The following is a 22,502-nucleotide window of genomic DNA, read 5'->3' on the forward strand; positions in this document are numbered from 1 at the left end:
AATAATTATTATAATTTTTTTTAATTCTTTACAAAGTCAGGGTGTAAGTCTCTGGATACAGGTAGGCTTTGAGGCCAAACCCCAAATGATTTAAATGTGAAGTGAAGTGAATTATATTTATATAGCGCTTTTCTCTAGTGACTCAAAGCGCTTTACATAGTGAAACCCAATATCTAAGTTACATTTAAACCAGTGTGGGTGGCACTGGGAGCAGGTGGGTAAACTGTCTTGCCCAAGGACACAACGGCAGTGACTAGGATGGCGGAAGCGGGAATCGAACCTGCAACCCTCAAGTTGCTGGCACGACCACTCTACCAACCGAGCTATACCGTGAGCCAATAGTTGTTTTTGTTTATTTATTAGACTCAGATAAACACACTTTATTGATCCACAAGAGAAATTGTCCACTAGTCACTTTATTTTGTAAAAAAAAAAGAAAATTGTATGTAGAATTCAGTACCACAAATGTATTTCGTTATCTGATTTACAACAATACTAGTGAGTTTAGCATTCAGTAAGATAAAAAATGTGCTATTGTGTTTACTTCAGTTAATTGCTATCAAACAATTTCACTTCTGGTATTTATTGTCATTGTCAAAGTATCAAATCGCATCTGAGGCAACAAAAATATTGATCGCTCCGAAACATTTACTGTGCTGTTTCTCATATTCTCTCATTCACACCTTTTATTCAATTGGTGGTCTTCAGGAACCACATATTCGCTTTCCCCCGGCCTGGTCCCTGAACACACCATGGGCCCCACTTGAGCTTTGGGTACGCTTTTTGCTGCTCGGGAAGGGTTGCTGGCGCGCTTGGGCGGGGGTGTCATCTCTGTTGAAGACACACACACAGATTCTTAGGATGAAAGTGTGTTTGTTCTTGTATTTCTACCCTACTTGAGACATCAAGAAGGAAATGTATCTTCCATATGAGGAGGTGTGAACAAGTGACTACATAAATCATAGTCCCAATAACATTGGACCTAATAGACAATGTCTCATTTGCACCCCTGTTGGTCAAAATGAGGGTGGTCCCAAAAAGGAGGGAAAATGCTCTCCCTCTGGTCAACATATGAAATAACAAGTGTGTGTAAAAAAAATTATGTGCTCCCCCTCTGGCCAAATTGTGTAATAACAAGTGTGTGTAAGAAATTGAAATGGCCCCATTTGGCCAAAATTAATAATAAAAAAGAAATGTACCGTATTTCCTTAAATATCCGCCGGGGCGCTAATTAATTTAAAACCTCTTCTCACTCCTGCGCTTACCAAAGGCATGCGGTAAAAGTAAGCATGCGCTTATTATTTTAAAACCTCTTCTGACTCCGGCACTTACCACAGGTATGCAGTAAACATTTGAGTGTGATGTAAGCTTGGACCTTAAATCCTACTGAATAGCTCTTAATCTTCTTCCCTTTATGCGATTTCAAATGATTGAAATCAGCCTCCTCCATTTTGAAAATGATGACAGGTGAAGTGTCACTCGTGACGTCACGAGTTTGACCCGGCGGGAATACTAAGCATGCGCTAATTCTTTTGGGAAGCGAGTTTGACCCGGTAATAATTCAAGGCAGGCGCATACTATATACCAGGTGGCAATTCAAGGAAATGTGGTATATGCATATAGAGACATACTGTAATAACTTGAAGTAAATAAAGATTACCGTATTTCCTTCAATTGCCGCCAGGGCGCTAATTAATTTAAAACCTCTTCTCACTCCGGCGTTTACCAAAGGCATGCGGTAAAGGCAAGCATGCGCTAATTATTTTAAAACCTATTCTCACTACGGCGCTTACCACAGGCATGCGGTAAAATTAGGCCTGCGCTTATAAATTTGAGTTTGATGTAAGGAAACCATCATGGAAAGCACATTTAATTAAAAAAAACTTTATTATGGTCTTACCTTTACTTCTAAATGAAGTCCATGCGCAGCTCCTTCTGATCAAAAGCATTGACAACTTGTTTATAGAAGTCTTCCTTATCTTTCTTCAGTTTTAAAAGTCTCTCTGTCTCGATAGAGATCTTCCTTTATTACCTCCTGCTTTGATTGAAAGTCCAGTTTAGAAAACTGTTTTATTTTAGATATGTAATCCTCCATGTTAAAAGTGCAAGTGAGAGGAAAACATAAACGATCGCTGCTCACTCTTGCTGCTTGTTGTCACTTCTTCTGCAGCCGATTAGTCGTAAGAAGGATCACTAGCGCCCTCTACCACCAGGAGGCGGGAGTCATTTAATGACTCATATTTGACACACGCAGCTACAGTATATTAATAAAACATAGCTGCTTACTGTTCTTTTAAGCATATTCAATAGCTTGGACCTTAAATCCTACTGAATAGCTCTTAATCTTCTTCCCTTTATGCAATTTCAAATGATTGAAATCAGCCTCCTCCATTTTGAAAATGATGACAGGTGAAGTGTCACTCGTGACGTGACGAGTTTGACCCTGCGGAATTTCTAGGCATATGCTAATTATTTGGCAAAAGGAGTTTGACCCGGTGGAAATTCTAGACACGCGCTAATAAAAATAATATTTTGCGAAACGAGTTTGACCCGACAGTAATTCTAGGCAGGCACATACTATATACCCGGTGGCAATTCAAGGAAATACGGTAAAACCAAATTCAAACAAAAAAAAACCTAAGATTTACTAAAAGCTTACCTTTTTTATATATGTTTGTATATATTATTATTATATGTTGTAAACACAAATGTGGGGCGGTTTAGCTTGGTTGGTAGAGTGGCCGTGCCAGCAACTTGAGGGTTGCAGGTTCGATTCCCGCTTCTGCCAACCTAGTCACTGCCGTTGTGTCCTTGGGCAAGACACTTTACCCACCTGGTTCCAGTGCCACCCACACTGGTTTGAATGTAACTTATATATTGGGTTTCACTATGTAAAGCGCTTTAAGTCACTAGAGAAAAAAGCGCTATATAAATATAATTCACAAATGTTTATATATCTAGAAAAGGTGGTCCTAAAGAGGTAGGGATGTTTCGGAGGTCTCAGGAAGGTAAGAAATACAAGCATGTTTGTTAGAGGGCTGCTCACCAATACAAGTGTTGTAGGTTTCACACGGCGTGTAAGGGTGAAGGCGGTATTCTGTCTTCTCAAGGAAATATTCCAATACATCACTCAGGGAAGAGACTGTCACCTCGATGGAAAAGGACAAATAACAGTAGATCATCATATTTATGTAGGATCATTTACAATGTTGCACATTTCCATAACTTTGGTGGATTAAAAGTACATGTAAAATGTTCTCACACGTCTCAGCAAATTAGATGTATAGATACTCTTCTTTACTTGCACACTTATTAGCAGGAAATGACAAATGATACAGTATGTAATGTCATTATAGAACTCTACTGAATGTTGTTAATATCAGATATATGGTATATATAGGCTTCACGGTGGCAGAGGGGTTAGTGCGTCTGCCTCACAATAAGAAGGTCCTGCAGTCCTGGGTTCAAATCCAGGCTTGGGATCTTTCTGTGTGGAGTTTGAATGTTCTCCATGTGAATGCGTGGGTTCCCTCCGGGTACTCCGGCTCCCTCCCACCTCCAAAGACATGCACCTGGGGATAGGTTGATTGGCAACACTAAAAATGGCCTTAGTGTGTGAATGTGAGTGTGAATGTTGTCTGTCTATCTGTGTTGGCCCTGCGATGAGGTGGCGACTTGTCCAGGGTGTAACCCGCCTTCCGCCCAAATGTAGCTGAAATAGGCGCCAGCGCCCCCCGCCACCCCAAAAAGGGAATCAGCGGTAGAAAATGGATGGATGGATGGTATATATAGATTTTTTTAATGAGTGAAAAAAATATATTCATATTTATATCAATAATAATTATGCAAGTAATGTACAAATATAATGAAAAAATACCACGCTAAATAAAATGATCATAAAACGTATGTAAATATAATATAATTCAACATAAATAGTATAAATATTTTACGATGTGAAACATTACTGTATGATACTACTACTATTTTTAATGGAGAAAACATCATTTTACCCTCATGAAGTTACCTGTAAGTGTTTGTGGATATTTACTTTTAACCGTTTTGAAGTGATTATGTTAGAACATACTGATGTTTCCAGTTGAATGATGAATCCTGATTGAGTGCAGGTCAGCCGGTAGTTCTTCATGGAGGGCCCCCTAAAACACAAGTCATTATTATTAATAACAACACACTAACTCAACATTTTTTTTAAACCCTTAAATATTCAACTATAAAAAATGTTCGTCGCTTGAAAATGGACAACGTGTAAAAAGAAAAGCTGCAGTAAAGTTAATGCATGCATAATTTTGATGAAAAACTGAACAGTATGAGGATCATTGTGCTTTTACTACCGACCCGTTTTGGAACAATTACGAGTAGATATTTATGTATCAAACTGTTAACAGAACCATATCAAATTGAATCTTAGTAAAACGTAAGATACACACAATGGGCAACACAAAGAGCAACTTCCTGTAAGCAAGCGGGAGTGTCGCTGGCCATGTTCTGGGGAAATTAACGTTGTCAAATTATATAGTGTACTTTTTAATGTGATTCTGCCCCAAGTACTTTAAATAGAGGTTGGAGCCTGAAGTGTTCAATGCTGACCCCAATATGAAGAATGTAGAGCATTTTGCTAGTTTGTTTGGTTAGATTTAGTAAAAACTACCATATAATTTTTATTTCAAATATACAAAACCCAAAAGCAGTGAAGTTGTAACGTTGTGTAAATGGTAAATAAAAAGAGAATACAATGATTTGCAAATCCTTTTCAACTTATATACGGCGTGGCGCAGTGGAAGAGTGGCCGTGCGCAACTCGAGGGTCCCTGGTTCAAATCCCACCTAGTACCAACCTCGTCACGTCCGTTGTGTCCTGAGCAAGACACTTCACCCTTGCTCCTGATGGGTGCTGGTTGGCGCCTTGCATGGCAGCTCCTTCCATCAGTGTGTGAATGTGTGTGTGAATGGGTAAATGTGGAAGTAGTGTCAAAGCGCTTTGAGTACCTTGAAGGTAGAAAAAGCGCTATACAAGTACAACCCATTTATCATTTATATTCAATTGAATAGACTGCAAAGACAAGATACTAAATGTTCAAACTGGAAAACTTATTTTTTTGCAAATATTAGCTCATTTGGAATTTGATGCCTGCAACATGTTTCAAAAAAACTGGCACAAGTGGCAAAAAAGAGTGAGAAAATTGAGGAATGCTCATCAAACACTTATTTGGAACATCCCACAGGTGAACAGGCTAATTGGGAACAGGTGGTGCCATGATTGGCTATAAAAGCAGCTTCTATGAAATGCTCACTCATTCAGAAACAAGGACGGGGCGAGGCTCACCACTTTGTCAACAAATGCCCAAGCAAATTGTCAAAGAACCAAGCAGGTATTGCAAGGAATTGAGATATTTCACCATCTAAGCTCTGTAATATCATCAAAAGGGGCAGAGAATCTAGAGAAATCACTGCATGTAAGCCATGATATTATGCACCCTGGATCCTTCAGCCGCTACTGCATCAAAAGCGACAGTGTGTAAAGGATATCACCACATGGGCTCAGGAACACTTCAGAAAACCACTGTCCGTAAAAACAGTCCGTCCCTACATATTTAAGTGCAAGTTAAAACTCTACTATGCAAAGCCAAAGCCATTTATCAACAACACCCAGAAACGCAGCCGGCTCCGCTGGGCCCGAGCTCATCTGAGATGGACTGATTGTTGCGGCATGCGCGCAGTCTGTGTCTCCGTCCGCTGCGGGACCACCTAGAGGACCCGCTGACAGCGCACCAGGACACGCCCCCGCTCACGCTGAGCGCAGCACGCCCATGCAGTGACAAGCCTGCACTCATTTACCAATCTGCTCACCTGGTACTGATGAAGGCGTGCTGGATAAAGGTCCAGTGGACCCAAGGATCGGTGCGGGAACTTAGTTACTTCTCTGTGTACCAGTCTTCCCCCTTCGAGATTGTCTTTTGTTCCCCCCTGTGTTTTTGGACTGCCTTCCTCGATTCCCCTCGATCTAGCCTCTCCTCTCCTGCCCTGGATGTTCATCTGCCTGCCTTCCGGACTGCCTTGTTCCTTCGCTCTCTACAACACTTCAGTTAATTTACACACATAGTAACACACATATGCAGTTGGGTTTGACACACTCCATCCCCCTGGGTTATCTTATTAGTTTAGTATTGTTTATTATTATTATTATTAATATTATATAATACATTATTGAACATTATTTCCACCTTGTGTCAGTCTGCCGTCATCTCCCCTTAGTTAACCATAACACTGATGCAAAGTGGCAATGTGTTCTGTGGTCTGATGAGGCCACATTTCAAATTGTTTTTGGAAATTGTGGACGTTGTGTCCCCCAGACTAAAGAGGAAAAGAACCATCCTGACTGTTATGGCCGCAAAGTGTAAAATGCAGCATGTGTGATGGTATGGGGGTGTATTAGTGCCCAAGGCATGGGTAACTTACACATCTGTGAAGGCACCATTAATGCTGAAAGGTACATACAGGTTTTGGAACAACATATGTCGACATCCAAGCAACGTTACCATGGACGCCCCTGCTTATTTCAGCAAGACAATGCCAAGCCAGGCTTTGTAGTAAAAGAGTGCGGGTATTAGACTGGCCTGCCTGTAGTCTAGACCTGTCTCCCATTTAAATGTTGAAGGCTAAAATATGAGGCGGGCGACTGTTGAACAACTTAAGCTGTACATCAAGCAAGAATGGGAAATAATTCCACTTTAAAAATGTGTCTCCTCCGTTCCCAAACCTTTACCAAGTGTTGTTAAAAGGAAAGGCCTTTTGCCTTTTGCAATGTGTTGCTGCCATTACATTGTAAGTTAATGATTATTTGCAACAAATGGAAGTTTCTCAGCGCAAACATTAAGTATCTTGTCTTTGCAGTCTATTTAATTGAATAGAAGTTGAAAAGGATTTGCAAATCATTGTATTCTCTTTTTATCATTTACACAACGTGACAACTTTACTGCTTTTGGGTTTATATACATGTGACTACCTGGCTGTGACGTGTCTCAGCGTGAGGGCGTAGTTGTTGCTCAAGGTGGACGGGCGCAGGATGATGCTTCCATATTCCGGATTCTGTTCCAACATCTGCTCCGCTTCCTGTCGCGTCACGTTGAAGAAACATCTAAAGGAAGCGGAGGACATGTGTGTTTAAAACATCTGCATTGGCGTGGGTACATCAGTACGTACGGGAGCTGCTCGAGGCTGCCGTGGTCTGGTGGGTGGGGGGAAGAGAAGGGTCCTCGGAGGTAGGCCGGTCGAGGCGGTAGTGCGGGGGGTTTGTCTGCCAGGGCCTTTCTCCTCTGCTCCTGAGATAGAGCGTCCTCCAGCAGCATCTTCTGACCAGGCAGCAGCTGCAGCTGGCTGGGAATCTCTTTCTACAGGAAACATCCTGCTTGACTCAATTATTTCTTAACGAGATGCTTCCTGGTCTTGTTGCACATGTTCATGATCATTCTAAGAAGACCTCCAAACTTGTATTTATCTCACAAAACTGTGATTACAACCACGGAGTGACTAACAGGGTTTGATCAAGGATATGAGAAGTATGTCACTCAAGGGTGGGCCTTGATAGGAACAATGAATCTTTTATTTTGGATAACGATTTTTATTTATATAATGTATCTTTCTTAACCCTATGGCCGGGGGCCCATTGTTCAGAGCTGGAGAGAGTAGGGCCAGCATGGTTTCAACGTTGGTAACGGGATCCATGATTTAAAATGATCTATTAAAGGCCTACTGAAATGAGATTTTCTTATTTAAACGGGGATAGCAGGTCCATTCTATGTGTCATACTTGATCATTTTGCGATATTACCATATTTTTGCTGAAAGGATTTAGTAGAGAACATCGACGATAAAGTTTGCAACTTTTGGTTGCCAATAAAAAAGCCTTGCCTGTACCGGAAGTAGCAGACGATGTGCGCGTGACATCACGGGTTGTGGAGCTCCTCACATCTGAACATTGTTTACAATCATGGCCACCAGCAGCAAGAGCAATTCGGACCGAGAAAGCGACGATTTCCCCATTAATTTGAGCGAGGATGAAAGATTTGTGAATGAGGAAAGTAAGAGTGAAGGACTACAAAAAAAAAAAACTAGACGGCAGAGCGATTCAGATGTTATTAGACAAATTTACTAGGATAATTCTGGAAAATCCCTTATCTGCTTATTGTGTTACTATTGTTTTAGTGAGATTATATGGTCCTACCAGTACAACCTGAAAGTCGGAGGGGTGTGGTGACCGCTAGTGTCTCTGAGGGAAGCCACGTTTCTCGACGAGGCGAAGGCAGCCGATCGCGCCGGGTTGAGATTTTTTTTTTTCCCCCTCCTCCACGGTGGAAGCATCCGACTGTCGTGGGCGGCCGGTGGGAGGAGGCAAGAGAGTCTGCAGGTGCAGGAGGAACGAGCTAAGCTTTTCGCTAAGAGCCGACTTATTACCACCATTTTCTCACCGAAACCTACCGGTTGACATGTGGTAGGGAACCATGTTCGCTTGACCGCTCTGTTCCATAGTAAAGCTTCACTGTCATATTTCGGGAATGGAAACAAGGAAACACCGGCTGTGTTTGTGTTGCTAAAGGCGGACGCAATACACCGCTTCCCACCTACATCTTTCTTCTTTGACGTCTCCATTATTAATTGAACAAATTGTAAAAGATTCAGCAACACAGAAGTCCATAATACTGTGGAATTATGCGATAAAAAGAGACGACTTATAGCTGTGAACGGTGCTGGAAGAAAATGTCCTCTACAATGCGTGACGTCACGCGTCATCATACCGCAATGTTTTAGCATGATACTTTCGCGCGAAATTTAAAATTGCAATTTAGTAAACTAAAGCGGCCGTATTGGCATGTGTTGCAATGTTAATATTTCATCATTGATATATAAACTATCAGACTGCGTGGTCGCTAGTAGTGGCTTTCAGTAGGCCTTTAAATGAAGCTAAAATATGACTACTTTTATCTTTGTGTAAAATATTAGAGACAGTGTGTTGTCAGGTTTATGAGATGTGATGCAAGTGTAAGTCACTGTCACTATTCATTTTTAAATACCATCCATCCATCCATTTCCTACCGCTTATTCCCATCTCATGGTTTTGTTTTATTATCATTTTTATAAATGGCTGTAATGATAAGAGGGATTTCTAATCGCTGCTTTGTTAGAATTCCTATTAATATCGATATTGTTGTTGATATTGTTCATTTTTATTTGACTACTTTTGGATTTTTTGTCATGTTTGTGAGTCCTCTCAATTACTCTGTTGATTTCTATTCTGAATGTTGCTGGGCCAGGTTTGGAATTGTATATTATTTTATTGGACTGATTAATAAAAAAAAAAAATGGTAGCAAACGTGAGGGGGCTTCCTGTGTTGGGATACTCACCAGGAATGTTTGTGGATTAATTTGAGAACACATACAGTTGATAGACAGTTGCGGTAGCCAATCAGATCGCAAGTTGTTGACGGTAGCCTATCTAGGTAGCCTGATGTTAACGAGACTTTGATTGGATACTCACTTGTCACTCCAAAGTGAGTATCCAATCACAAGTTGCAAATTAGCAGGAAGTGTTGACCCACAGGGGCTTCACGGTGGGAGAGGGGTTAGTGCGTCTGCCTCACAATACGAAGGTCCTGCAGTCCTGGGTTCAAATCCAGGCTTGGGATCTTTCTGTGTGGAGTTTGCATGTTCTCCCCGTGAATGCCTGGGTTCCCTCCGGGTACTCCGGGTTCCTCCCACCTCCAAAGACATGCACCTGGGGATAGGTAGATTGGCAACACTAAATTGGCCCTAGTGTGTGAATGTGAGTGTGAATGTTGTCTGTCTATCTGTGTTGGCCCTGCGATGAGGTGGCGACTTGTCCAGGGTGTACCCCGCCTTCCGCCCGATTGTAGCTGAGATAGGCGCCAGCGCCCCCCGCGACCCCGAAAGGGAATAAGCGGTAGAAAATGGATGGATGGATGGATGTTGACCCACAAAGAAGGAGAACAAAACATTGATGAGGTGTCAGTTTATATATTTGCAAGGCCATTTTCAAGAAGGATATTTCAAGAGAAAGTACATCTTGTGAGACCATGCTCGCCACTTCCCCTGGGATCTAGCGACTACGAGCGGTTGCACTGGCTTATACGGCGTCCGATGGGTTCTACAAATTGTGAGTTCAAATGTTTTATTCCTTTATTTTTTCACGTCTGATGTGTTTTTTGCAATCTTAATTTTGACAGTACCACATAAGATATGATTTAATTGCTGATGCAAGTTTATTGACTTTTAAATGCGCCATAAAAATAACCTGTTTTGTACACTGTTGATGTATTTCAATGCGCAGGAAATGTGTTTGTGTATAGCAGGGGTCACCAACCTTTTTGAAGGCAAGAGCTACTTCTTGGGTACTGATTTATGCGAAGGGCTACCAGTTTGATACACACTTAGATAAATTGCCAGAAATAGCCAATTTGTTCAATTTACTTTTAACCCTATGTTATTATTAATAATTAATAATATTTATCTTTGTGGAAACATGGATCATCTTAATGATTTCTCACAATAAATATATATATAAACAGATAAATATATTTTTAAAAAAAAGGGTATTTCTGTCTGTCATTCTGTCCTACATTTTTTTTCCTTCTACAAAAGGTTTTTTGTAGACAATAAATGATGAAAAAAACACTTACTTAAACTGTTTAAAAGAGGAAAAAACACGAAAAAAATGAAAATTAAATTTTGAAACATAGTTTATCTTCAATTTCGACTCTTTAAAATTAAAAATTCCTTTCATCCATTTTCTACCGTTTATTCCCTTTTGGGGTCGCGGGGTGCGCTAACGCCTATCTCAGCTACAATCGGGCGGAAGGCGGTTTACACCCTGGACAAGTCGCCACCGCATCGCAGGGCCAACACAGATGGACACACAACATTCACACTCATATTCACACACTAGGGCCAATTTAGTGTTGCCAATCAACCTATCCCCAGGTGCATGTCTTTGGAGGTGGGAGGGGCCTATCCCCAGGTGCATGTCTTTGGAGGTGGGAGGGGCCTTTCTCCAGGTGCATGTCTTTGGAGGTGGGAGGAAGCCGGAGTACCCGGAGGGAACCCACGCATTCACGGGGAGAACATGCAAACTCCACAAAGAAAGATCCCGAGCCTGGGATTGAACCCCAGACTATCAATCAATCAATCAATATATTTTATTTCGGCAATCTTCACATAAAACAAAGAACAACAACAAGAAAAGAGAAAAAAAAAAAAACCACTCATTTGAGCAATGATTGAGCCGAAAGGGTGTAGGTTGAAGCAACGCTTATATAAACCTACCCCATCACAACAAGAACAAGGTTCAAAATATCCATCCATCCATCCATTTTCTACCGCTTATTCACTTGCGGGGTCGCGGGGGGCGCCGGCGCCTATCTCAGCTACAATCGGGCGGAAGGCGGGGTACACCCTGGACAAAATATATACAATCTAAAACATGCTTCACTTGTATTACTTTTTTTTTTTAAACAATATATAAGCAACATATATGTAGCACACGTCTCATATACACAGTTTAACATTTAAATCAAACATATACATTTGTACACTTATATATATACATATATATATATATATATATATATATATATATATATATATATATATATATATATATATATATACATATATATATACACAACTTATTTAAATTCCATATAAAGTGGTAATATATACATTTTAATATAACCTATATGTATAATTATGAGATCATACATTGTATCTATATACATATATATTATTGTCTTTCTAAAACAATGTTTGCTCTTCTTTTTTATATTTACTAATGATAAATGATTTAAAAAGCTTTTTAAACTGGTTTATGTTGGTGCTGTGTTTTAGTTCATCCTTTAAACAGTTCCATATTCTAACCCCTGCTATTGTTATACTAATTCGTTTCTGCGTTGTTTTACAATATTGGATCTTAAAAAGTAGTTCTCCTCTTAAATTATAATTCCCTTCTCTTTGTAAAAATCTTCTCTGTAACCCTGTTGGAAGTGAATCTTTACTTGCTTTATAAATCATTTGGGCAGTCTTGAGTTGAATGAGATCTGGTAGTTTTAAATCAAATGTTTTTATAAATAATCCGTTAGTGTGTTCTCGGGGTCCTGTGTTATGTATCAGTCTGATGGCCCTTTTTTGCATTATGAATAGTGGTTGGATGTTCGTCCTGTATGTATTTCCCCAAACTTCTAGACAGTAACTCAAATATGGTAAAACAAGTGTACAATAAAGAGTGTGTAATGTTTTTTGATTAAGAATGTGCCTTGTTTTACCCAGGACAGCAATACTTCTGGCCAACTTCCCTATGATGTATGTAATGTGTGACTTCCAGCAGATCCTGTGGTCCAAGATCACACCCAAAAATTTGATTTTGTTTACTCTTTCTATACTAACATTGTCTATATATAATTTTACATCTATATCATTTCTCTTATTTCCAAATAACATAAAGTTAGTTTTATTTAGGTGTAATGATAATTTATTAGCATCAAACCATTTTTTTAGTTTACACATCTCCATGGTGACGGTCTTCAGGAGCTGCTGCAAGTCCACATCAGAACAGAGTACATTGGTGTCATCCGGAAATAACACACATTTAAGGTTTTCAGTTACTTTACAAATATCATTTATATACATGATGAACATCTTGGGCCCTAAGACTGACCCCTGTGGTACCCCACATTTAATATTTAACCAACATGATTTTTTTTGTGATATCTGTACAAACTGCTTTCTATCAGATAAATAACTTTTTATCCATTCCAGAACAATACCTCTAAAACCATATTTTTCCATTTTTCTAATAAGAATACTATGGTCTACTGTATCAAAAGCCTTCTTAAGATCTAAGAATACTCCTATTGTATATTTATTTGTATCAATACTATCAGTTATTTCTTCAATTAAATCTGTTAATGCTTGTGCTGTTGATCGATTATTCCTGAAACCATACTGCCTACCTGTTAATAATTCATTTTTTTCTACAAAGCCATCGAATCTATTTATAAATATTTTTTCTAATATTTTGGAGAACTGTGGTAATATTGAGATTGGTCTGTAGTTTGTGAATAAGTGTCCGTCTCCCGCTTTGTGAATAGGAACAACTTTTGCAATTTTCATTAGTTGAGGAAATACTCCCATTTCAAATGAAAGGTTAAATAGATACGCTAATGGAGCACTAATTCCATCTATCACATACTTTAAAGTTTGCATGTCTATATCATCCACATCTTTGCTTGTTTTGTTCTTAAAACTTTTGACTATGTCCCTGATTTCTCTTTCTACTACTGGTTTTAAAAACATTGTTTTAGGGTTTGGGTTGATATAATCTGCTGCATCTATTTTTGTCCCTTCTACCTTTATCTCTTCTGCTAGTTTCGGTCCAATATTTATAAAATAATCATTAAATGTATTTACTATCACCTCCTTATCCTTAATCATGTTGTTATTTTCCATAAAGTATGGTGGGTATTGATTATCATCAGTTTTATTTCTAATAATACCATTTAATATTTTCCATACACCTCTTATATTATTCTTGTTATATTCCAGTTTAGTTATATAATAATCTTTTTTACACATTCTGATTATATTGATTAGTTAATTTTTATATTTTTTATATTTATTTTCATTTACTAAAGTTCTATTTTTTATAAATTCCTTATATAAAATATTATTTTTTTTACAGGCATTTTGGAGTCCTTTAGTCATCCACGGTTTAAACTCGCCGTGGTTTGACTTCCTTTTATAATTTACTACTGGACAATTTCCATCATATAGTATTTTAAATGTGTTTAAGAACTCTTCATGAGCTGTATTAACTTCTTTTTTATCATAAATAGTATTCCAATTTTGCTTTTCTAGTTCATTCTTGAATTTGTTGAGCGTTTTCTCTGTTATGATTCTTTTATAGACAGTTTCACATTCATTCTTAATTTTAATTTTACTGGCACAGTTGTAGACCACAAATACTGGGAGATGATCACTTACATCATTTATCAAGATTCCACATATTAGGTTGTCATCCATTATATTGGTAAATATATTGTCAATTAGGGTGGCACTATGTGATGTGATTCTTGTTGGTTTATTTATCAAAGATATCAAACTCATACTGTGCATTGTGTCTATAAATTCAGCTGTTTCTCTATTGCTACTTGTATGTATTAAGTCAATGTTAAAGTCTCCACTAATAAATATTTCTTTGTTATTCAATTTATAAAATAATCCTTCCATAGCTTTGGTGAAGGTTTCTATTTTGGATCCCGGAGTTCTATATATACAACTAACTAGGATATCTTTTCTTCCTTCTCTTATAATCTCTACCGTTATACATTCCATTATTTGTTCAATGATAGATGTCATATTTTCAACTTTAATAAAGTTTAGATTTTTATCAATATAGAGTGCTACTCCTCCTCCCTTTTTATCTATTCTATCCAAATGCACAAATTCATATCCATTCAGACCAAAATCTACACTTTTTTCTTGAGTTATCCAAGTTTCTGATATTGCTATAACGCTAAAAGGTTTTACAAATTGACTTAAATATTCCTTTATATGGTGAAAGTTTGCAGACAGACTTTTACTATTAATATGTATAATTTTTAATTGGTTACTTAATTTTATACTGTCATTATATTGTTCATCTGTATAATATTTGCAATTCATTGCTATGCCATTGAAGACATTTTTTTCAGGGTCTATATCGTTTTCAAACATAGTGCAAAGTTCATATTTCACTCATTCATTTGCTGTTATATTAACATTCAATTACCAAGTTGGCAACATGATTTCTGGTTTCATCATTTGTACTTTTCAAGCTCCCCCATTTCTCTGATTACTAGAACCTTTGCTTCTTCAGGCGTGCCCTGTAGTTTTATCCAGACTTTGCAATTCCGTGTCCACGTGGACTGAATTTTCCCTTGTTTCTTTAGGGCCCTAGCCTGTCTTGCTATGTCCGAGTTTTTTTTTTGTTAAGTGCTCATTAATGTACACTGCCGTACCTCTTAATTTTTTAGACTGTCTCAAAAGATCAGTTTTTACTTTCCTGTTCGTAAACCGTATAATAATTGCTTGTTTTGCCAAGTTATCCCTTCGAGGGAGGGTATGACAGGCAGAGATAGCATTACTGTCTATTTCAATGTTCTTAGACTGAAAAAACTGCAGGACCTGTTGCTCCAGGTTTTCTAGCTCCGTCGTGGACTCATCCCACCATTCTTTTCACCTGCAGTTGCTCGAGCATATGAGCGGTGTTTGGTGTTCAAGCCACTGACAATCACATCATCCATTCTTGTGTATTGTTCAAGTTCATCAACACGTCTTTCCAATATTTTAATTGATTTGTCTTTTTCTACAATTATTTTTTTAGCTCTCTAACTTCCTCCACTAGTTGACTAAGTGCAGTTTGTTGATTTTCCACTCTGGACAACTCTTCAGACATAAAGTTAAGCGAGAGTTTTATTTCTTCCAGCTCGTCAACCTGTGCCTTCCTAGGAGGCATTGTTACTGTTAGTAGTTTAACCTTGGAGTACCTTGATCAGCAGGCTTTATGGCAGTCTGCTTGATCTGTTGGTGGTAGGTGCTGCTGTACTGTATAGAAATTGATGTTAGTGAGTGCTTGCTAATTCCTCAGGGCAGCAGCAGCAGATTGTTAGCCTCCTCAGGGCAGCAGCAGCAGCAGCAGCAGATTGTTAGCCTCCTCAGGGCAGCAGCAGCAGATTGTTAGCCTCCTCAGGGCAGCACCAGCAGCAGCAGATTGTTAGCCTCCTCAGGGCAGCACCAGCAGCAGCAGATTGTTAGCCTCCTCAGGGCAGCAGCAGAAGCAGAGTGTTAGCCTCCTCGGGGCAGCAGCAGCAGCAGCAGATTGTTAGCCTCCTCAGGGCAGCAGCAGCAGCAGCAGATTGTTAGCCTCCTCAGGGCAGCAGCAGAAGCAGAGTGTTAGCCTCCTCAGGGCAGCAGCAGCAGCAGATTGTTAGCCTCCTCAGGGCAGCAGCAGCAGTGTTAGCCTCCTCGGGGCAGCAGCAGCAGATTGTTAGCCTCCTCCTGGCAGCAGCAGCAGCAGATTGTTAGCCTCCTCCGGGTAGCAGCAGCAGCAGATTGTTAGCCTCCTCAGGGCAGCAGCAGCAACAGCAGAGTGTTAGCCTCCTCAGGGCAGCAGCAGCAGTGTTAGCCTCCTCAGGGCAGCAGCAGCAGAGTGTTAGCCTCCTCAGGGCAGCAGCAGCAGTGTTAGCCTCCTCAGGGCAGCAGCAGCAGAGTGTTAGCCTCCTCAGGGCAGCAGCAGCAGAGTGTTAGCCTCCTCAGGGCAGCAGCAGCAGAGTGTTAGCCTCCTCAGGGCAGCAGCAGAAGCAGAGTGTTAGCCTCCTCAGGGCAGCAGCAGCAGAGTGTTAGCCTCCTCAGGGCAGCAGCAGCAGTGTTAGCCGCCTCAGGGCAGCAGCAGCAGAGTGTTAGCCTCCCTCAAGGGTGATGATGTACGTGTTAATGAGGTGTCCCACAGGGGTCCGTGTTGGGTCCCAAACTATTCATGATGGACTCGAAGGGTGACTGGCAAAACATGATCAGCTCCGGTTTGAGACCCCGTTTTCGGCATCGTTGCTGTTAGTCGTCCGCTTGGGGTTCAAAAAGTAGAGGGAAAAAAACAACACAAGAAAAACGCTAATCAAACAGACGAGCAGTAGGCGAAAACAGCAGAAAACTTTTTCCCATCAGAACAACGGCGCCAGTCAAATGGCTTCCGGTCTAAAACGAATCCAACCTTATTTGTGTTAGCTGGAAGAAAGAAAGGAACGTTGGAACACGTTGGATCACGATATCACGATATCACGTTGTTATTCAAATAATATTACGTAAAAGAAAAGCATACTACTCAGGACCTTCGAATTGTGAGGCAGACGCACTAACCCCTCTTCCACCGTGAAGCCAATTCAAAATTCAACCGAAAAAAAGAAAAGAAAAAGTAGCTAATTCAAAACTTTTTGAAAAAATTAAAACAATAATTTATGGAACATCATTAGTCATTTTTCCTGATTAAGATTAATTTTAGAATTTTGATGACATGTTTTAAATAGGTTAAAATCCATTCTTCACTTTGTTAGAATATATAATAAATTGGACCAAGCTATATTTCTAATAAAGACAAATCATTATTTCTTCTAGATTTTCCAGAGCAAAAATTTTGAAAGAAATTCAAAAGACTTTGAAACAAGATTTAAATTTGATTCTACAGATGTTCTAGATTTGACAGAATAATTTTTTGAATTTTAATCATAATAAGTTTGAAGAAATATTTCACAAATATTCTTTGTTGAAATAACAGAAGATAAAATGAAGAATTAAAATGTATTTATTATTCTTTACAATAAACATTTTTTTTTTATTTGAACATTGATTTTTTTTTTTTTGGAACATTGATTTTTTTTTTTTTGGAACATTGATTTAAATTGTCAGAAAAGAAGAGGAAGGAATTTAAAAGGTATGTGTTTAAAAATCCTAAAATCATTTTAAGGTTGTGTTTTTTCTCCAAAATTGTCTTTCTGAAAGTTATAAGAAGCAAAGTAAAAAAAAATAAAAAATGAATTAATTTAAGCAAGTGAAAACCAAGTCTTTAAATTATTTTCTTGGATTTTCAAATTATATTTGAGTTTTGTCTCTCTTAGAATTAAAAATGTTGAGCAAAGCGAAACCAACTTGCTGGTAAATAAATCAAATTTAAAAAATAGAGGGAGCTCACTGGTAAGTGCTGCTATTTCAGCTATTTTTAGAACAGGCCAGCGGGCGACTCATCTGGTCCTTACGGGCGACCTGATGCCTGCGGGTACTGCGTTGGTGACCCCTGGTGTATAGTATTTCTCCAGCCAGGGTCGTGGGGTGACATCAATGATGCTATTTCGAGAGGTCATCATTGAAGTGGGACATCACTGAAGGCCTAGGTGGGATTCGCAGAGCCTGCCACTGCGTAACAGTATGTTACACTACACAACACCAGCACTACCTATAAATCGCCACTAGATGACAGTATTGCTCGGCAAAGTCCTTCCTGCAGAAGTTGACTTTGATGATACAGCAATTAAATTGTCTTAATAGCTCCATGACACTTAGGCATATAAAAAAGTGACTTTATGATGGTTATATATGCGTTAAAACAGGCGTTCAAAGTGTGGCCCTATGCTTGTTTCTTTTGTATTGGCCTTTGGCATTTTGTCAAATTAAAATGAATTCCTTATTAATGTGATATATGGTATGACACTATTTTGCTTTGTTTTGTTCACATAGCTTAACAGATACTGCATTTGGAAATCTTGATTACACAAAAAAGTATCAAAGTGGTCCCTCTGAGTTTAGACGTGTGTGTGTGAAGAGTAAAAGTGTGTTTGCTCACTTGAACCATGGTCTGGATGTAAACCCTCCACTCCTCTCCTGTGTCAGGGTTGTCCATCTGCACCATCGTCACATAGTAGTAGCGTCAGAGCTTTAGGAAGTACAGGAACTTTAACTTAAAAGAGGGAGAAAATACCTTTAAGTGGACCTTCTGTGTGGACAAAGTGAGGGTGAAGACGGTGGGCATCTTCCTCTCGTACGGAGACTCTAAGTGCATGGACTTCATCTCCTGCAGGTTTAGCTTCTCCGTGTACTTGCAGGGAAAACATTTTAATGTACTGCTTGACAAAACATTACTATATAGCACAGGTGTCAAACTCAAGGCCCGCCGCATCCTTTTATGTGGCTCATGGAAGCCTAGAAACAACATTTTGTCTTTCTTACTAAATCTATTTGTTCTTTCAATTTGGACAGAAAGAAATACATGTATTTTTAAACTTTAAAGGCCTACTGAAATGAGATTGTATTCTTCAAACAGAGATTGCAGGTCCATTCTATGTGTCATACTTGATCATTTGCTGAAAGGATTTAGTAGAGAACATCGAGGATAAAGTTGGCAACTTTTGGTCGCTAATAAAAAAGCCTTGCCTGTACCGGAAGTAGCAGACGATGTGCGCGCGACGTCACGAGTTGTGGAGCTCCTCACATCTGAACATTGTGTACAATCATGGCCACCAGCAGCGAGAGCGATTCGTACCGAGAAAGCGACGATTCCCCCATTAATTTGAGCGAGGATGAACGATTCGTGGATGAGGAAAGTGAGAGTGAAGGACTAGAAAAGAAAAAAAAATCGACGGCAGAGCGATTCAGATATTAGACACATTTACTAGGATAATTCTGGAAAATCCCTTATCTGCTTATTGTGTTACTAGTGTTTTAGTCAGATTATGTGGTCGAACCTGTACAACCTGGAAATCGAAGGGGTTTGGCGACCACCAGTGTCTCAGAGGGAAGCCAAGTTTCTGGACGAGGCGAAAGCAGCCGTTGGGGCCAAGCTGAGATTTTTTTTTTTTCCTGTCCTCCACGGTGGAAGCATCCGACGGTCAGGGGCGGCCGGTGGGAAGAAGCAAAAGAGTCGCAGCTGCCTCTTTGACAGGTTCAGGGGCGGACGTGAAAACAGGCTGTCCTCACTCAGGTCCGCATGGAGCTGGAGGGGGCGTGGCCTCCAGCTCCGCCTGAATTTCAGGAGATTTTCGAGAGAAAATTTGTCCCGGGAGGTTTTCGGGAGAGGCGCTGAATTTCGGGAGTCTCCCGGAAAATCTGGGAGGGTTGGCAAGTATGCAAATAAGGCAACAAGAGAAGTATCCCACACTTATCTTTTGTAAAGTAAATCTGGGCATCTACCCTCTACATCAAAAATATGATTTGCCTGAGAAGCTGGACAGGACAAAAAAAAAAAAGTTTAAAATACATGCTGTTCATGTATTTCTTTCTGTCCAAATTGAAAGAACAAATAGACCAGTAGTTCTTAACCTTGTTGGAGGTACCGAACCCCAGCAGTTTCATATGCGCATTCACCGTACCATTCTTTAGTGAAAAAATATCAAATTCAAGAAAAAGTTATATTTTTTTTTTACTGGTGCACAAAACGATCCATGCATGAACATCACCTTGTTCAAAGAAGAAAACCAACACAGTGATAAAATCACAACAAATGACACACCTGAAAATCAGTGTGACGTCTGCTTTTGCCGTAGCAACAATACGCCGTTAGGGGGAAGTTTTTATTTACACCAGGGGTCACCAACACCAGGTCGCCCGTAAGGACCAGATGTGTCGCCCGCTGGCCTGTTCTAAAAATAGCTCAAATAGCAGCACTTTCCAGTGAGCTGCCTCTATTTTTTAAATTGTATTTATTTACTAGCAAGCTGGTCTCGCTTTGCTGGACATTTTTAATTCTAAGAGAGACAAAACTCAAATAGAATTTGAAAATCCAAGAAAATATTTTAAAGACTTGGTCTTCACTTCTTTTAATAAATTCATTAATTTATTTACTTTGCTTCTTATAACTTTCAGAAAGACAATTTTCGAGAAAAAATACAACCTTAAAAATGATTTTAGGATTTTTAAACACATATACCTTTTTACCTTTTAAATTCCTTCCTCTTCTTTCCTGACAATTTAAATCAATGTTAAAATATATATTTTTTTTTTATTGTAAAGAATAATAAATACATTTTAATTTAATTCTTCATTTTAGCTTCTGTTTTTTCGACGAAGAATATTTGTCAAACATTTCTTCAAATTTATGATTAAAATTCAAGAAATATATTCTGGCAAATCTAGAAAATCTGTCAAATCAAATTTAAATCTTTTTTCAAAGTCTTTTGAATTTCTTTTGAAATCTAGAAGAAATAATGATTCGTCTTTGTTAGAAATATAGCTTGGTCCAATTTGTTATATATTCCAACAAAGTGCAGATTCGATTTTAATCTATTTAAAACATGTCATCAAAATTCTAAAATTAATCTTAATCAGGAAAAATTTCTAATGATGTTCCATAAATTATTTTTTTCATTTTTTCAAAAAAATTCGAATCAGCTAGTTTTTCTCTTCTTTTTTTCGGTTGAATTTTTAATTTTAAAGAGTCGAAAATTAGATAAACTATGTTCCAAAATTTAATTTTCCTTTTTTTGTGTGTTTTCTCCTCTTTTAAACCGTTCAATTAAGTGTTTTTTTCATCATTTATTCCCTACACAAAACCTTCCGTAAAAGGAAAAAAATTGTCAACGGAATGACAGACAGAATTACCCATTTTTTATATATATGTATAGATTTATTTATTAAAGGTAAATTGAGCAAATTGGCTATTTTTGGCAATTTATTTAAGTGTGTATCAAACTGGTAGCCCTTCGCATTAATCAGTACCCAAGAAGTAGCTCCTGGTTTCAAAAAGGTTGGTGACCCCTGATTTACACGATGAGTCAGGTGTGTCTCGACATCCGTTTGATTAAACCCAGGTTAAGAACCGCTGAAATAGACTTAGTAAAAAAGACAAAATGTTGATACTTGGCTTTCACGGTCCACATAAAAGCACATCTGGCCCCCGGGCCCTGAGTTGGACACCTGTGCTCTAAAGGATACTTCAGGTGAAAGGTCAAGGTTGGTTCCAGTTGGTCAAGCATGTTTTTGTTGAAATGACAATCGTAGCTGAGTGGGGTGAAAGGTTGAAGAATGGTCTTACTGTGTCCTGGGTTTCATCTTTGTAGAGAAACAGAACGTCGCCGCGCAGTTCTGCGTAGAACTTCTTGTAGTCCTGCAAAGGACGGACAGGGTTGGAACATCTGACCTGGACCGAGGTCTCCTCCTGCGGCCTCACCCTCTCACTGCACAGCTTCTTCAGCAGGGGTCCTGAGTAGTAGAGCGGCAGAGCCGTGATGTGAGCCCGCCTCATGAGGAGCACCCTGCTCGGCGAAGACATGCTCCCAGGTACTCCTTCTTTTGGTCACGCTCCTTTCCTGCTGCTGGTCCTGAAAATAGCCACGGACTCAGTGGCGGGGGGGCGAGAATGAGGAAACACTTTGGTGATGTATAAACAAGGAAGTGGTGGCACAGCAGCAGAGTCCTTGGCAAGTCTTCATTAGACATTGTTGTTTGCTTTAAGGCTCATTCCTCACACATTTTAATACCATTATTGTTTACTTTAAGGCTGATATGTCACACATTTTAATACCATCATTGTATCTTTGAGGCTGATATGTCACACTTTAATACCATCATTGTTTCTTTGAGGCTGATATGTCACACATTTTAATACCATTATTGTTTGCTTTAAGGCAGATATGTCACACATTTTAATACCATTATTGTTTTTTTAAGGCTCATTCCTCACACATTTTAATACCATTATTGTTTACTTTAAGGCTGATATGTCACACATTTTAATACCGTTATTGTTTGCTTTAAGGCTGATATGTCACACATTTTAATACCATCATTGTTTCTTTGAGGCTGATATGTCACACATTTTAATACCATTATTGTTTTTTTAAAGCTCATTCCTCACACATTTTAATACCATTATTGTTTCTTTGAGGCTGATATGTCACATATT

At 39.1% G+C, this 22,502-nt stretch overlaps 1 protein-coding gene across 2 annotated transcripts; it reads right to left on the reverse strand.

The window, feature by feature from the left end:
* Nucleotides 1–400: 400 nt before the first annotated feature.
* On the reverse strand, nt 401–21,960 carry LOC133552679 (signal-transducing adaptor protein 1-like). 2 transcript variants are annotated; one of them, XM_061900054.1, is made up of 9 exons: nt 21,768–21,958; nt 21,633–21,704; nt 18,585–18,701; nt 18,450–18,506; nt 7,218–7,405; nt 7,021–7,152; nt 4,085–4,154; nt 3,047–3,149; nt 401–831 (listed from the first exon to the last, which is right to left on the reverse strand). In XM_061900054.1, the coding sequence occupies exons 1-9, from the start codon at nt 21,867–21,869 to the stop codon at nt 674–676; spliced, it is 999 nt and encodes a 332-aa protein (XP_061756038.1). In that variant the 5' UTR covers nt 21,870–21,958; the 3' UTR covers nt 401–673. The 2 variants fall into 2 exon arrangements, with proteins under 2 accessions (XP_061756038.1, XP_061756037.1); XM_061900053.1 differs by having other exon boundaries at nt 21,633–21,960.
* Nucleotides 21,961–22,502: the final 542 nt, after the last annotated feature.

The sequence above is a fragment of the Nerophis ophidion genome, linkage group LG05, assembly GCF_033978795.1.
Source record: "Nerophis ophidion isolate RoL-2023_Sa linkage group LG05, RoL_Noph_v1.0, whole genome shotgun sequence".
Taxonomy (NCBI): Eukaryota; Metazoa; Chordata; class Actinopteri; order Syngnathiformes; family Syngnathidae; genus Nerophis; species Nerophis ophidion.

Coding starts and splice junctions, on each gene's coding strand:
- LOC133552679 (XM_061900053.1), bottom strand. CDS start 21,869: ATGTCTTCGCCGAGCAGGGTGCTCCTCATGAGGCGGGCTCACATCACG. Junction 4,155..7,020: donor CTGAGACACGTCACAGCCAG/GTAGTCACATGT, acceptor CTTGTGTTTTAG/GGGGCCCTCCATGAAGAACT. Junction 832..3,046: donor AACCTACAACACTTGTATTG/GTGAGCAGCCCT, acceptor TGTCTTCAACAG/AGATGACACCCCCGCCCAAG.